The sequence below is a fragment of the Zonotrichia leucophrys genome, chromosome 2, assembly GCF_028769735.1.
Source record: "Zonotrichia leucophrys gambelii isolate GWCS_2022_RI chromosome 2, RI_Zleu_2.0, whole genome shotgun sequence".
Lineage (NCBI taxonomy): Eukaryota > Metazoa > Chordata > Aves > Passeriformes > Passerellidae > Zonotrichia > Zonotrichia leucophrys.
In genome coordinates, this window is record NC_088171.1 from 69,717,548 (window position 1) to 69,734,867 (window position 17,320).

A 17,320-nucleotide genomic window follows, 5' to 3' on the forward strand; every position below is an offset into this window, starting at 1 on the left:
AAACAAACAAGAAAACAGAATATCTCACCTTTGAAATGCCATTAAATACAGCTCCTCAGGCCCAGTTCTTCTCTGGCATTTACCCCCTGAGAGGCAGCTGCTGCAGGCACAGAGCTGCTCTTGCAAATGGTCTGCAGCTCTAAGCAGGGGTGTTTGCTGCTCACACAGTCACCAGGGACCCCACAACGCTCCCCACCAAGACAGGGACAACCAGGCACTTCCTCCTCTCCTTTTCCTTCTTGTTTTCAAGGCCACACACAACCCCTTTCTCTTCCTCTCCCTCTGGGAAGCTGGATTATTTTATGATGGCAACTGGTATCCCGTCCCGGATCCTCCCTGACACCGACAGCATGCAGACTCCTGTGTTTCAGGGGAATGTGGGTAAAACTGCTCTGTAGGGGTAAATTCTGTCCCTTGTAAGAAAAATCCCCTCCTTTAAGGCAAAGAATTTTGACTGTAAAATGACATTTTGCCTGAAGGCATCCTGGTTTAAGTCTTATCCTTTCCTTCCCAGAAAAACATTAAATCAGCCAAATGGCTCTTGCTGCCCCTCCACTGGAAGGAAGGAAAGAAACACCCAGAGGAAAAAATACAGAAGGAAAAGCATGACTGGTGAAAAAAGAAGTGGTAGCACTGACCTCTTGACTCAAGGGCAGTGTGGGGAGGAAGGCAGCTCAGAGTGGGAGGGAAGTGGCAGAGGGAGAATAGTTTGCATATGTGCGGCCACACTTGCAGATACTGATTTACCAAAGCCTAGTGAGGAGGCGTCAGCCTCCCTGTTGGCACCAGTTTGTGCAGCCTGCCTTCCTGCGTCTTGCAGAACAGCCACACAGCAGCATGGCTCAGCAGCCTCCCACCCAGTCTGGGAAAGGGCATCGCCTGTCCTCAACAAATGCTTCAGCATCTGCATCTTTGCATGGGAAGGGGCCAGTACAGCTGGAGAACACTGCACTGCATGTGCTGTTTGCAGTGAATGTGCAACACTGCTTATAAGCTTACATAAGGAACAGGATCTGATCCCGCATTTGTTCCATGTCTGTAGCTCCTGGAGACTCTAAAGCTACATGCTTGTTTTCCCTGCAAAAGGGAAAAACAATTAGAAAACCTTTGTATTCTTTGCACTTAAAAGGGCAGGTCCCCTTACACCAGATACTGCTCTTTCAGCAGATCTTTGTGGGTGGAGATTTCATATCAGCATGTCTGCCAATCCTGCCAGAGTTTCATCCAAGCCACAATATATAGAGTCAACATTAATTAGCATTAATTATTATTTATAAGAAGCAATATTATCTGCATTGCTATCATTCACACTTATTTTAATGCCTTGCATAGGGTACGTATACATGGTATCTCATTGTTCAAATAGAACGAGGTCCCATGGAATGTGCAGACTAAAGCACACTATTACCATCCTTAAACCATTTTGAAGATGTAACTGTAAAAGCTAGGAGATACCCTTCTCTGTGCTCCCATCAATTTGCCTTCTACTTTCTGTTTATAGCAAGGTCAAGTTTTTTCTTCTCTTTTTTTTCCCCCTCACAAACAGGAAAGAATAATAAAAACACCCAAACAAACAACTGCCTAGAGATCATAAAATCATTTTCTTTCTAACCAGAAGAACAGAAAAGAACCAACACAAGAAGAGCATTCCCCCACACCATTTGGAACCGTCTAAACACAGTGGTAGAGTACAAAACTTTTAAGTGAGCCGCCTGCATTTCACCAGAATGAACTGTTTTCATACTAACAGAGAAAACATGCTCAATGAATTTATGTTGAATTTATTCCTCTATCTATTTTGTTGGCACAAGCAGGGACTTTCTTAAGTACCACTTAATTCTGCTTCAAATTGTGTCTCCAAAACCAGAATTGTCCTGTATGAAGTGGAGTTGTGTTAAGCAATGGGGGTGATTTTATTTAGTTCCCATAAAAGTGAGAAAAAATTGCAAATATTACAAAATTCAATTTAAAACAGTTAATTAGCCCAGATAGCTATTATTAGTACTATAGAAGTTATTAGTATTGTTGATAATAACTGCTCATAAATAATGATTTGCATACATTAAATTTAGTTAGAAGAACTTATGAACATTAGCAAATCCTATAATGAGCATGGTCCATATTCTCCTTCTAATGAATTCTGCTTCGCTTCCAGTTTAAATAATATTTTTTACCACTTTGTTTCTTGCTTATTTTGTTGCTTGATGCAACACACAATAGCAAAGGCACCAAGATTAGTTCAGTAAATTCAATTTAGAAAGCCAGTTTTACATAGGCCAAGTTTAATGAAAATACTCTTCAGTATGTTAAAGTAAATTCCCTTAGCCAATCCAGGTTGGTTGGAGAAACTACTAATAATCAGCTGGAACTGCTGAGTCAAAATTATGAATGAGATGGAAACACTGAAGACATTTTATGTGCTCCCATTGCTTATGCTCTGTTTGAGATTGTTGCAATCACAAATTATGCACTGCTCTGAAACACTGCATACTTTGACCAATATGAATTGCAACATTTTGCTGAGGAGTCACAACATGTTGTGTCACACTGCATACACCTTTGAGCCAGAAGTATGAACTGAAAAGAGCAGGAAAACTTTGCATTGCCATTTGCTGTTGAAAGCCAACCTCCATCTGAAAACATTTGTGAGTAGTTTGATTTCTATTGAAATGTACATTTTATTTGCTTTACTAAGAAATCAGACTAGGCTTATTTAAATTTCCAGATACATAAGAAAAACAACTTTAAAACCAGTTATTGTTGGCAATAGATTATTTTCTAATTTTCCCCATTGTTCACATATGCATTGAATTAATTTGGTCCACAAGTTATCTAATCAGAGGAAAGAAACCACAACATTTTGCTTATACAAATAGCAAGTATGCACATTACAGACATTATAAAGGGGTTCTTTGGTTGTTGTTGGTTTTTAGCTAAAATAAGTCATTAATAATTTGTATAGAGAGCCACCTGAGAATACTGTTTACAGTGCATGGGCAATTAATACATAGAAAAATATTTGCAGAAATTAATCATTATGATTGTCTTGTTCCACTCAGTTTTCTAACTCTGAAATGTTGTACTCTTGGTTATTTATAGGAAAAGACAGGAAGAATACTTCCAGGATAATAAAAGCATTCTGGATGGGGAAAAAAAAAAAAAGTTTGATCTTCCTTGTATCTATAACCAGTAATTACCATGCCATTATATTTATACCAACAGTCAAGCACTTTGCTGGCATAAACAGACACACCTCTTTCAGCAGCAGGGTTGCAATCACACATGCTGGTAGCTATCTTCATCCAAAATGCACTGACAGTTAAACGTGAAGAATGTATAAATGATTGTCCAGATCTTTAGCTGGTTCATCACACAACACTTCACTGAAGTTAATAACGCTGTACCATCTGATAAAACATCCCATTATTCACAGCTTAATTAAATTGTGCATGGAAAGTTAACAGAAGGAGGTAATCAACCAATGCAACACAAACAACACAAAACTCAGTGCAGCAAGCTTAAGCAACACATCAGTAATGGTGGAAAGAAAATTTTGGAAAGCACTCAGTGTCAATAAAGACATCCCTTTTAGTATTGATGAAGCAAGGCAGCTAGCAGGACTCATAAAAACACATCTTAACTCACCTTTTCCTGGAGCAAGCACTAATGTTCAAGCACTTCGCAGAAAGATGTTACAAAATAGCCTGATGGGAAACATTCTTCTGCACAAGTCATAGCAGAAAGGACTATAAACTAGTGGCAGCCAGGTAAAGGAAGAATATATCTGCAATGCTTGAGGTGGAACACAGTGTTCAGCTTTTAAGCAGCAAAAAAATTTTGAGGGGCAATCCCTCTCACCTTACACAATGTTTTTGTCTAGCTCAGCATGCTAAATCCTATCTTAATGTCAGAATGAAGCTTGATTTAATGATGAATGTAACTTTTCTTTTCACAATCAATTACCTTACATAAATAATCTCTTCATAAATAATCTTAACTAATGAGCAGAGTATCTCAAGCATTAAAAACCGAGGAACCTCCATTTTAGGTACTTTATAAGAGAAGACAGACCAACTGGAATTGACCTTAAGTGCTTTTCAGAACTCTGTAATACATCCCAGGTGGTCACCTGGGAAGACTTAGACTTCCTTTCAGCTGACAGAAATAAGTACTACAAGGTGAAAATCACTTCATGAACTACAGTCACCTGTTTTGGGATGAGATTATAATTGGTGGTGTGACAACATGTGCAGACATTTAAAATTTCAGGCAGCATCACTGAGAACCTACTATCTGCAAAGCAGAATCTATGTACTTAGAAATCTTTAAAGGTACAAATTTTCAGTTCAAACTGACTATTATATATTTGGTTCTTTGGCTTTATTTTCTCATTGCCTGTGAAATTATCAGTGTTCTCCACTGTTTAAAATAAAACCACTCTTTCTAATGCTATAACTTTTGAACACTTTAATAACTTAGCCAACAGTTTACTTGTAACAAACTGAAATGGTGTTTATAAAAATAAAAAAATCTTTAGCTTACATCAAATCTTACCTCTGAAAAGGAAGACTCACAACATGCATAAAAAGACTGTTTTCCTGCAATTTTCTTGGGCAAAACTCTTCAGCTTCACTGGGGCAGAAACCCAGCCAATACACCCCCAAAAACACACTGCTGAAGGGAACAACAGTGCTGCTCTTTCCTGTCAAGAGCAGACGGGAACAACAATACCTTATCAAAGCTTCAAGGTATAAAATGAACACAAATATTCATTTAAGTTACATTTTGCACTTGCAAATAAAAAAGAGCAGGACATGCCCTCAAGAAGCTGGCATGTGATTGTCCACACTATTTAACTAGCAATAAGCCTCCTGACAAGGGCTGTCCCTGTAACCCAGCACTTTCTCATGCCACACAGAGGCCTCTGGTCAGGAGATAACACAGTGAAGGACAGTTCCCTCTAGACATCACAGATGAGGCCACTTCTGTGTAAGGAAGAGAATTTAGCCATGCTTAAAGCCCTGAGGGGAAGGACTGGGTGCTGGCCTGTTTTTATTAGAGCTCAGGTAGCCCTAAAGACCGGATGGGACATTGTGGGCACCTCTAGATGCAAGATCAAGATTGTATCTGGAAGACTCACCATACCGTGGTGTTTCAAACACTAATGAATACATTCATGCACAAGAGCAATTTTCCCAAATTAATTAGGATTACTCCTATGAATAAAAGTATGCCAGCGTAGGTGTGTGCAGAAGAGGTCCTGGAATGTCAGTCATCATATACCCATCAGTTAAAGCACTCTCATAAATGTTGTTTGAAAGATTGTACTAACCTTAATATAAAATACATGTTTTCTGGGTCTGATGACTCAAGAAGAACTTGCAAGTCTATACTTTAACTTACTCATCTTATATAAATAAACTTTCCCCTTGTGGAAGGGAGTCCTATGACATTAATAAATAGGGATCTTTCTCAACCAGACTCAGATTCTGTAAGAATCACCTAGGAACATTTAGACTAATTATTTGTTGTGAATTATTCACTTGACTCTGTCTCTTCAATCAAGAAGCATGGCACTATTTCTTTCAGCAGCACAAGCCAGTACAATAGAATACTCTCATATCCAACACCATTTAATTAAAGTCTCAGCTGGGAATAGTCACGGGTCTTAACAAAGTTTTGAAGGTTTGAATGCAGGCCCACTGGAGTGAAAGCCTCACCTATTCAGTTTGCCTCTGCACCTGACTACCCCAATTTTCCTCATGGGGCTAAACTTTAGTGATAGTACATTAAAAGGCTAGAGTAGGGGCAAGAGGGTACTGGGTGCTACATCCTGCCTTCAAAATAAACTCTATCCAAGCCACCAAGATTTACTCACAGACATGACTACTTTTTAAAGTAGCACTGGAGGAGGCCATTTTCCCCACACCACTTAGAAAACTCTTAAAAAAAACCCCTTTAATTTGTGTTGTGCCATGTTGAGTTTCTTGGCACTGACCGTGTGTCAGATGGAAAAGGTAAAAATGGACTGTCTTCCAAACCCTTATGGCATAAATAAATCAAGCTATGAATAAGAACTCTCATAAGTGATGAGTAAATATCTCCATTGCCTGATCCATCAATGTCAGAGCTCATAAATGAATACTGAAGTCTGCAGATCTCTGAATCCCTTTGTGTATCAGTCATGCTCTGTTTCTCGTTCACAATCTCCTGTTCTTAACAGTTGCTAGAGATTTTCACTAGGAAGAAAAATAAAAGGAGAAAATATTTTGTACAGAAATTACAGGCAGAAAGAACTTTCAAACTGATGCACCCCAGCTGTTTAGGAATTACATAGTGGTGTTCAACCTTCACTTTTGCTTTATTTTTTTTTTTTTGTAATTTTTATTCCATGTAAAACAAAACAAAACCAAACCAAAATCAACCACACACACAAAAAAAAAAAAACCCTCCACTCCTCAACCACCCCTAGCCATGAAAGACTGGAAAAGTATACTCCGCGAGACAAAATGTAGATGAAAGACAATCACTTCCAAAAGCACCATGAGAAACGAAAAGCCAGAGAACTCCCTAGCCTGAGGAAAGCTGTAGAGGTAAGCAGTCCAAAAAATTACACCAGCAGAAGCAGTCAAATTGGAGATTGTTGGGCATCCTGAAAATTTTCTGCAGTCTAAATGGAACTGCTCTGCAATGTGTTCTCAGTTGGAGCTCTCTACTCCAACTTTCTCCTGATCTTCACCTCTTCATCTCAGCTTTGCTCCCTTTTCTTTTTCTTATGCTACATTTAACCTGCCTGATTCCCTCCCCCATATATTTCCATTAATTTATTTTTTACAGTAAGAATAAAAAGGTTCTGAAATGTCATTTCCATCATAAAAAAAAAAAAAAGTCAAAACCTCCCAATATTTTTAAAATGGAAAATGATCCGTGTAAAAAGAAACCCTAAGCAGCATCTGGTGCCACAGTAGAAATTACAATCCCGGAAAAGTTAGGATCCTGTTTGTGCTAGACTCCCTCTGTGCACGCATACTCGCCCACTCCCTCCTCACAGTCCTGACTGACTTAGAGGGAAGGAGCCATTGCATTAAAGCAGATTTGGAGATGTTTAGTAAGACCTGGTCATAAGCAAACAAATCAGGACTACTGACAGGTTTACAGGGCAGAAGATACTGGGTGTGACACACCACAAAGTCACTTGCAGACATTAAACTGGCACAAATCCGTGGACTATGTTTTACTTACCAATCTTAGGCTAACACCCAAGACTTTTCTCTCCTTGCAAAGGTATGACGTCAGGCACATGGCAGTTCTTGAGATTCTGTATAAGCCAGCATTGCCAGAGGCTCTGTGCAGGTGTGGTTAACAGTTATTTAATGATTCTTCACAATTGCATGTATCTGTCTGAACATAAATACAGTCTGATCGTAATCTTTCTTTTCACACCATGAATTTGCCCTGGTGTTTCCACCCTTGCAGGTTCCCAAATGCCCAATGTCTGTCATTACAGACCTGAGATTCACTTCATCATTTCGAACCATTCACAAGCACTTTGCTGTCCTGTTGGCTCAGTAAGGTGAAGAGAATGAAGGCAGTGTATTTAGTACAAATGCTCCAGTTCTTCACTTAAATTCTGTATATTTGGCTCCTTGATGACTCATGGGACTCTCCTCCCTTCTCCTTGTTTACGCAGTGATGACAAGTATTGTTAACTTTCTAAAAGCAAAATTATCAAAAAGTCCCCAGAACACTGGCAATTCCTGGGAAAAGCTCTCTGTCTTTCCTCTTTCTCAGCAGTTGCAGGAGCCTGAGCAGTTGCACAGTTCAATTAGTTAAAATAATTTTGAGTGATAGTTCAACTGTTTCTTTTCCAAAAGGTAATAGTTTTCCTAATTAGTCACTTGCTTTGATAAGGCACTGACTTTTACTCTAATCTAAATTAACAAGACTTTATCTACTTGCATCATTTAAACACACCCTACTTGCAAATCTGGTATGACTAAAAACCATGACAAGTGTTTGGTTTCATTTTACATTTGCTTCAAAGTGCCCCACTTGGAGGTTAATTATTAATCTACTAAAGTATATGTAAAGGTTCAGGGAAACAACAGGGTTAGTAGGTAGAGAAGTAGTGGAGGAATTAGGAAACCCATGTTCCATTCCCATCTTAGATCATGTAAGTTTGGCCAAGACATTCAAACCCTGTGAACCTTTACTTAGAGAACCAAAACAGCAACACTCTGCACAAAGCACTCTGACAACTGTTGGGAAGAAATTTCATGGGTGTGAGGCAACAGGATGTTTATTCACACCTTAAAAAGACTGAAACTCAGCTAATCCCTTAAGAACTCACCTAGGAACTGGAAATCAAATACACACTGCATGCAACTCAACAAAGTAATGATTTTATTATATCTGCAGCAACAGAAGGACCAGCTCTCCAAGTATTTGCTACATTTCTCTGAAAGGTGGTGAAAACATGCTTGATTTTTAGAACCAGTTTGCAGGACATAAATCCCCATCCCTTGCCACCTGAGGTACTGCAGTGGATGCGCCCTCGGTATAACTGCTCTCTGTTCCAGGAGTAAGCCTGAAGCAGCATGGACCAGATTTTCAAAGATTCCAATGGTTCTGGAGCTGTCCAGGAGGGCTGCAGAGAAGGAAAACAGAACACAGAAAACAGAGGACAGAAATGCAGCAGAGAGGTACAATGTAGGGGTAGTACTGCCAAATCCTGCCTAACACAGCAAAGTCTGACTGTCAGCAGCCTGCTCCCGAATAGCTCCATTATAATGCATTTCACTTTGCCTTGGAAAAAATAAAAATCAAGAAGGTTTTCACACCATTATTTATTCATAGATTTGGTTAAGGCCTATATAAATCATGGGATTCCACCCAGAAATAACTTTTTGAAAGCAAAGAAACAACAAAAGAAATCCAACCCAGAAGTAAGAATGTTAAATACTTATTGCTGTTCAACTGGAATATTATTGGCAAGGTGATTAATTTGTTGATCCACAGTGCTATAAATAGTACTTTAACTTTGTTGAATTGAAACATATCCTTCATATCTCAAGTCACTGTTTACCCATGTAAAATATATGTGGGTTTGAGTTGGCTTAGGTGTTCTCCAGCAAGGGCTAGCAAAGTTCAGTGAGTCTCTATCACATATTCTAAGTCCTCCATCCCTTAGTTAACTTTGCTGTAATTCTCTTCTCACAAGGTTGTTCACTTTCCTGCATCAATGCATGGATTTGAAGGCAGTGAGAGGCTATTGTAACAGCTCAGCTGGTGTTTCCTCATATCACGGGCCAGTGATAGCAAGCCTCTGGCATCAATACCAAGTTTGGTGCCAACAGATATTTGGTCTGGCACCAGCAAAAACAAGGTATGATGGTTTCTTTTTAAGTTTGTTTGGCACCAGTAGCAAAAACCATTCACTATGCTTGGCAGAGAGCCACAGAATTTCACCAAATGGCTTCTGCATCATAACTTCATAACAAGCGTAACACAGTGTAACTTCTAATTGCAGTGGAGCCTGCCCCTTAGCAAGCAATTCCCTCCTAGCAATTATATATCCAGGATTATCAATACACATGCTGCTTTCCAATACCAGTTTCCTCCTTGCTGTAAGAAAAATTTCCTTGAAGAGATCCACAAGTATCTCTTGAAGAGATCCACAAGAAATCCACCATTTGGATTTTGTCTCTGGTGGTGCAGTTACATGAAACCCGGTAATCAGCCATGAGAAAAGCCTTTGGGGACAGTTACTGAATTAAGTCATCACAAAATATGTTGTAAATACTGTGTTGATTTAACCTCACCCTGCACTCTTTTATGTCACGTATTTCTCAGACTGCAAACCTGCAATATATTCCAGAGAGGTTCATCTTATGCCAGTGTGGAACCTCATTCAAGCCCTGGAGGCTTAACACAGCAGTAGTAAAAAGCAAGAATTAGCTATAAATTATCTGAGTCTCGAGACAGAGCAAGCTCCATTTTGACAGCTCCTTGCTAAATAGTACAGCACTTTCCAGTGAGGCCTTGTGGTGGATACCTCAGTGGACACAGCACAGGACAAGGGCTCCAGAGACCTCAGTTCTACAGACAGAGTTGCAACTGACTTACCAAATTATTTTCAGCAGGACTCGCCATCATTCCTTGTCACCTGTAAAACAGGAGAGCTCTGAGATTTGTTGGTGAAAAGGATGGTGTAAGAATCTGGATTTTTTTTCTCCAGTACTAAGCACTAATAACAAGAACAATAATGTCACTTCCTTCACAGGAGAACATCTGTGCCTGCCCATTCTGTCACAATCCATGGCTCCGGAGAAAAAAAAAAAATTGCTTAGATGCAGGCATTTTTTATGGAACATGAAGTGGGCACAGGGAGGAAGTGATACTAAGCTCTCAGCATGGGAAAATTTCATTCTGAGTAATGTCTCCCAAGAAAATAAAGACTGCATGAAACAAAATTGAAATGGAACTCCCCATTGTAAATTCAGCTCTTAGTACCTGCCAAAGACACGAGAAAATCTCTACCCACAGGGAATGGATGTTCTTCTGAAAAAGTGCCAGTCTTTCCCAATGAGGGAATTCACGCAGACATGCATTCTGCTTCAGTGATCAAACTCTTCCTCTCAAGGTCTAAAGGAATTTCCACTAACCTCCTCTCTTACGGCTGGTCTCTAGCTGGATTTCCTTCAACTACAAAAATATACCTAGTGCAATTAGCCAGCCCTCATAGACTGCAGTTCATTTATGCATGCTAGGCACATCTCCTGCTGCGAGCAGCCTGTCCAGAGCGAGCTCTTTGAACTGCTCCATTGTTTCTCACGTCGTGTATTGCATTGTCCAGGCCGATCGCTCCTGGCAAGGCAGGGCACTCCTGCAGCTTGCCACAGGAGGAGAAGGGATGATGGAGCACTTTGTCCAGCTGCTGTGCTGGACATCTCAGGTGCACAAATAAGCTTGCCTGCCACTAACTATAGGACTTTCCAGACACCACAGAGACTTTTACTGACCAGTTGTTCTAATATGACCTCACTTGGAAACTCCCCTCTCTATTCTATAGTTAGTGGTCTGGAGAGACAGGAGACAGAAAACAGAAGTAAGAAAGAGTGAAAAAAAGAAAAAAAAAAACTAGAAGAAATAATTTTTAAAAAGAATTTGAACCAAGAACATATCATGACACACCTTTGAACGATGTATGCTGAACTAAAAAACACATATCTCCATGGTTTAAAATACCATGGAGACAACATGGATCAACCAAAAATACACTCACAACCACCAGACAGCGAAGCATTTTTCTACATTTAGTACGGAATATTTTTGTAATTGGTAGCTTGAGCAAATTGCAAAGGACTATACAACCTCATTTCCAAGTACCCATTGGCAGACTATTTCTGAATTAAATGAGTGAAATACTACAAAAAATGGGAAGCAAAGCTGATTGCGTGATTTTCAAGCAACCATTCACGTTTCTCCGTTTGTCTTTGACTGGATACTGTTTTGGGTAGGAAAAGAGGGGATTGTACATCAAAAAAGTCCTGTTCTGCTGATCTAAAGAGGAAGAGACATTTCATTTTAGAACAAAGAATTAGATTTTTTTTACCTTGCTTCAGTAGAGGTTTTTGGAGGTTTTTCTTGGGGTGATGGGGGTGGGGTGTTTGGCTTCGCTATAATACAGCACATCAAAGTGCTTTTGATGTGAAGTTTACTTAACAGAATCAGTTTTTCCGATGATTGTGTTAATCTTTATAAACCTGAAGGCGATACTGTGCCTTTTTAAAAACTATAGCAGGAAAAGACTTGAGGTTACATATACTCTCAGTGGTGAGAGATGGGAGTAGTTGGATTATTTCACCACTTCTTACAACTTTGCTTGTGTTTCATTGGCAGCGTTAGCAATGGGCTTGATATTGCTCTCACTCAGGCCAGGAAGGCTCTGTTTAAACCCGGCACAGACCTTTCATAAGCACCTTTCATATATTTTCTCAGGTCAGAGCCACCAGAGATTTCAAGGGACAGCTTACAACAGGCACTGGCTCAGAGATAGCAAAGGGGCCTTGAGCCACAAGAATCAGCGCTGATCTCAGAAAGGTTCCCTGCTCCCACCCATTAATAGCTATCTTCGTATTATTTTGAGTACAAGCTTCTGTCCCCTCTTGAATCTTGCAAAACCAGCTTTGCCATCCACTCCTAGTCTTGAAGTATGGCTGTGAAAAAGCTTCTGTTATGTCTGACGTGTTTACCTACAGCATTTGAATGACTTTTTAAGTTCTTTGAATAAAGATAAGAGACAATGTGTACATTTTCCACACAAATAGTGGAACGGTAATAAAATAAACATCAAAGGCAAGCCAGCAAATCATCGCTACTTCACTGCTATTTACAACAAAAGCAGGAAGAGGAACAAACCTACCCCTGCCATTGGCATCATCGTAGAAAATATGAGTTTTGGAAGGAATGATACCTTTTTCCCATACCCTTAAACACAAACATTGGCACCTACAGCTAAGACAACACTTTACTGAAGGATTTCAGTTTACATCACATGGAGACAACAACAACAATGAACCAAGAGAGGTCTCCCTCCTCTTATTTTTGTCTTTCTGAATTGTCTGCTTTTCTCAACTGGTACAGCTTTTGTGAGACCAGCAAAACATCCAGGGTATTATTATTTCTATTAAAGTTTTCAAGAGGGGGACATAAGAACCCCTCACTCTTCAGTATTTGCCACGTAAAATCATGCAGACAGAAGAAATGGCAAAGCTTTGAAACAAAATGCAGGTGTGTGTGGGGGAACATATATTCTGTTCAAGAGAGACCAAGATAGAAAGTAGGGCTGTTTGTTTCTCCTCTTAGTCTTTTAAACCTGCGTTTTTTTCATCTTCCTCTCCAATACTCCTTGAGAGCCAGACCACAGTGGAATAGTTCTAACCAGAGTGACTCTGCATTATGTATTTATTCTAAAATAAGGTCTGATTTAGAAAGAGTGCTTTTGGAAAATATGGAGCAATCCAACTCTTACTCCAGGACACAAAATTCAAAGCATACATATGAGAAATAAAACATAAGCACCACACTGGATTTCTGCTGATGTTATTGTTATTGTTTTGCAGACGCCAGCGCTACTGCCATATTAAGTGAAATGGAATTTTGCAATGGACTCTGAAGAGTGAGCAGAACAGGGAGCTTTCAGAGAAGCTGCTGCCAGCCAGCTCTCTTCATTGAGTTCTTCTACCTAGCATAATGTTGAAGGAGAAATAAAAAACTCTGAAGGAGGGCAAGACCCTGACAACTTAAACCTAAAAAGAAACCCAAAAAGGATGACTAATTTTTTTAAAGAAGAAGAGTGTCTAGGTAAAATTGCAGAATACATAGTCCCAAGTTTTATGGGAAATTTACAGACTCACGGTGATTTAAAAAAATGTTAAAGTTACCATTAAAAACACCCGAACCCAAAACCTACACAATGAAAGATTTTACTAGAGAGTGTCAGTTGTAAGAGAGAGGTTACAAACACACCATCCAGAAGAGGTTAAGAAATGCTGCTACAGAAAGAGTAGCACATGTAAAACTGAGGTGAAGGCTTTGTCTAACTCTCTCATAGCAAAACTCCAAAGCATTGCCTACCTGTTCCCATTCTACCTCTGCACCAGGTGTGCTTATGACAGAAGGAAAGAGAAGACCAGGACTGAAACTGTTTTGTCAGGCTACATAAATCATTAGGAATTCACAACTGCAAAGCCATGTATTATTTTCCAACAGGTTGTTGAGCTGTCATATTACAACTTGTTGCTTTATACGGCGCTATTAAAATAAATCACTGCACGTAACAGGTTCAGCTCTGCCACCTATAAGTCATTCTGCATTTTACACCTGGGAGGCGGGCCGGCTCTGCTTAGTCGCGCCGAACTGCGGCTTCGTTCGAAATACCCGGCAAGGGGAGGGACCTGGCAGGAGAAAATACAAACAAGTTTCGTAAAATAACTTTCCAACAAGACCTCGCTGTCATCTTGGCTAATTATGGCTCTGATACGGCTTATTAGGGCATACCCACCTTTGCTACCTTGCTTCTCCACCCACCACCCTTTCAGATCTTTGTCCTGGCTCCGCCTCTCGCCGGCGTTATAATGGGCTGGTCTGAAAGTGGTGGAGAGACACACAACCACAGGGGAAGGGAGAGATAATGACAATAACACTAATAACCCTAATAACCCGTCTGCTGCCCGCCTCGCAGCGAGGAGCCAGCCCGGCGTCCCGGCACTGACAGCGCTCGAAGCCGGAGAGAGCGGAGTAACCCCGACGGCCCTGAGAGCTTCTCCCCGCGTCCCGGGAGCGCCGAACGGCAGCAGCGGCAGCGCCCCCGAGGAGCACCGAGCCCGGGCGGACGCGGAGAAGCGCCGGCTCCGGCAGCCGCCTGCCCGCCCGCCCTCTGCTCGCACCGGCTCCACGGGGACCTCCTCGCCCCCCTCCTTCGGCCCCATGGAGCAGCGAGAGTAAGGGGCGAGAAGGACAAAAAGGGGGCGAAAGGAGAGCGAGCACCCCAGTGGGGAAGAAGGAGGTGGAAGCCCGGGAGGAATCGCCCGGTCCCGAAGGCGGCAGGGCACCGCAGCCCGTCCTCGGCGCCCACCGGCCGCGAAGGGGCCGGCCCCTGCCAGCGACCCGGGCACCGAGCGGCGCTGAGGCGGGCGCTGCCGCCGCGGAGCTGTCCAAGCCGGCCAGGGGACAGCAGCCGCAGGGTCGCCCGGCTGCCTCCCGCCTCCATCCCTTGAGGCCGCGCTGAGGGGCGGGGGTCGCGCCCGCCCAGCGGAGCCGCGGGGTGCGGGGGGGCCGGCGGCGCCGCCATGAAGCTGGAGGTGTTCTCGCAGCACTATGAGGACAAGCTGAGCGCCGGCAGCGACCAGGAAGGCAGCGGCTCGCTCTCCCCGGCTCCGGCGGAGAGCGAGCTGGGCTCGGACGGTGACTGCGCGGCCAACAGCCCGGGCGGCGGGGCCGGGCGGCCGGGGCATCCCCCGCCGCCGCCCCCCACGCCGCAGCCCCCGCCGCCGCCGCCCGCCGAGAGCGCCAAGGGGAAGCCCTACACGCGGCGCCCGAAACCGCCCTACTCCTACATCGCGCTCATCGCCATGGCCATCCGCGACTCGGCCGGCGGCCGCCTGACCCTGGCCGAGATCAATGACTACCTGATGAGCCGCTTCCCCTTCTTCCGCGGCGCCTACACCGGCTGGCGCAACTCGGTGCGCCACAACCTCTCCCTCAACGACTGCTTCGTCAAGGTGCTGCGCGACCCGGCGCGGCCCTGGGGCAAGGACAACTACTGGATGCTGAACCCCAGCAGCGAGTACACCTTCGCCGACGGCGTCTTCCGCCGCCGCCGCAAGCGCCTGAGCCGCGCCGCCCCGCCGCCGCAGCCCGCCCGCCCGGCCGCCGGCGTCCCGCCGCAAGTGCCGCAGGAGGCGGCCGGAGCGGGCGCCGCGTCCCCCGGCGCTTCCCCGCGGTGCTGCTGCGCCTCCTCGCCCTGTCACTGCGCGGCGGGAGCCAAGGACGCGGCGGCGACGGGGGGCGGCGGGGCGAGGCCGGCGGGCGGCGGCGGTGCCAAGTTCTCCAGCTCCTTCGCCATCGAGAGCCTCCTGCAGCGGCCGGCAGGACCCCGCGCCGCCCCGCAGCCGCCGCCGGCCCCGCACGGCCGCCTCCTGTGGCCGGCGCCGCCCGCGCCCCCGCACCTGCTGCCCGGCCCGTACCCGCTGCTGCCCTACCCACCTGCCGCGCAGCCCCCGCCCGCCGCCGCCCTCTACGGCGGGGGCCTCCTGCAGCTCTGCGCCTACGGGCTGGGAGAGCCCTCGCCGCCGCCGCCGCCGCTGCTGCTGGGGGGCGGGCGGCCCGCGCTGGCCCCGGGGGAGGCGGCGCCGCTGGCGGAGCGGCCGCGGGCGCCGCTGTTCCACGGCGGGATGGCCAAGGGCGGGCGGGGGCCGCCGCCGGGCTCCCCGCTGTACGCGCCCCTCCGGCTGGCCGGGCCGCTGCCGCCGGCGGCGGGGGGCTCGGCCTCCTTCCAGCCGTACGCCTTGGAGACCCCGCTGGCTTAATGGAGCCCCCCTCCTCCCCTGCGAGGGACCTGCCCGGGGAGGCGTGGAGGGGGAAATGAGGAGGCTCTGGATCCCGCACTTTAAACTCCAGAGGCGACCGCAGCCTCCAAGCAAAAGCCTCGGTGACTGTGCCTTAGTGAAATGACAGTGAGTTTAACTTAAGCCAAAAAAAAAAAAAAAAAAAAAAAAAAAAGGAAAAATTAGAAAAAAATCAAGCAACTGTCGGTTTGGACAAAGCCATGAGCCTCAAGTGCTTCTTACTGTTCGTTGAGACTACTTGACTTAAGCCAGTCCCTCGCCATCCCCTTTGTGTGTCCCTCTCTTGTCCCCACATCTCCCGCTCCCGAAGGCGGGGGCAGCAGGGCGGGGGTGCCGCGGAGGGGCGCGGTGGCGGCCGCTGGGGGATGCGCTGTGCGCTTGGGAGGGCGGGGAGCAGGGACGGGGCCGGGAGCAGCAGCCAGAGAGTCTGGGAGGGGGCCGGGGTCTGCTGAGGAGCCGTAGGTCTGTACTGCAAAGCAATGCATCACTGTGCCAAAAGAAACCTTTTCTCCTGTCCGGCAACTGGCATTTCCTGGGGAGGGAGGATATTAAATTATTTATAAAAGTAGTGTTTTTAACACAATGAGAGTGCAGCTTTTTAAATTAATTATTGGAGGGGGCGGGAGAGGGGAAAGGGCTCAAGGAAATGTCAGGCGGTATGTCCTGTACTGGCTGGCGTTCTACGTTTATGGCCAAGATTATTGCTACTGGAAAGAGAAGAGTAAATTTTTTTCGTATTTTATTTTTGTGTTTGTATGTAATATATGTGCGTGTGCATTTTATTGACGCTCGGCCACCATGTTTTCCTTTCTCCTTTCCCCCGAATAAAAGCTGCCCCCTAAATAAAGGCGGTAATAAGGAGAAGAGCGTGCTGTCTGTGCTGGCGTGAGGGAGGGAAGCCTGTCGTGGGACAGCCTTGACCGAGAGGCTTGGCAGGGCCGGGGGAGCTGCCGGGCTGCCCGCCCCTTCATCCCCATCCCTGCCGGCGGGTAGAGGTGCCACCTATGGACCCGCCTTATTTTAGTCAGGGACATGAGAGGTTCTCCTCTTGGGCTGCCGCCAGGAATGAAAGTCTTCTGCAATTCCTCGAGTCAAATCAGAATTTCTCGCCGGGGCTCAGCCCTGCAGAAATGCTGGCAGAGAGATTTGAAGGAAAACCGCCTGACGTAGGGGCAGCCTGTGAAAATCCT

General features: G+C 45.0%; 1 protein-coding gene and 2 long non-coding RNA genes across 3 annotated transcripts in view; 1 reads left to right on the top strand and 2 right to left on the bottom strand.

Moving 5' to 3' along the window:
* The window catches only part of LOC135443202 (uncharacterized), a 33,825-nt gene extending 29,813 nt beyond the window's left edge, over positions 1–4,012 (bottom strand). Inside the window, exon 1 of the long non-coding RNA XR_010438877.1 lies at positions 3,646–4,012. This is a non-coding gene — a long non-coding RNA (uncharacterized LOC135443202). The remainder of the gene's footprint in view (positions 1–3,645) is intronic.
* Positions 4,013–8,386: 4,374 nt separating this feature from the next.
* On the bottom strand, positions 8,387–11,086 carry LOC135444148 (uncharacterized). Its single transcript, XR_010439178.1, has 2 exons — positions 10,126–11,086; positions 8,387–8,647 (listed from the first exon to the last, which is right to left on the bottom strand). It is a non-coding gene; the product is annotated as an uncharacterized LOC135444148 (long non-coding RNA).
* Positions 11,087–14,176: 3,090 nt separating this feature from the next.
* Positions 14,177–16,977, top strand: FOXQ1 (forkhead box Q1). Its single transcript, XM_064705377.1, has one exon. The coding sequence runs from the start codon at positions 14,853–14,855 to the stop codon at positions 16,089–16,091; it is 1,239 nt and encodes a 412-aa protein (XP_064561447.1). The 5' UTR covers positions 14,177–14,852; the 3' UTR covers positions 16,092–16,977.
* Positions 16,978–17,320: the final 343 nt, after the last annotated feature.

Excerpts from the sequence above, each read along its gene's own strand:
- FOXQ1 (XM_064705377.1), top strand. The coding sequence starts at position 14,853 with ATGAAGCTGGAGGTGTTCTCGCAGCACTATGAGGACAAGCTGAGCGCC.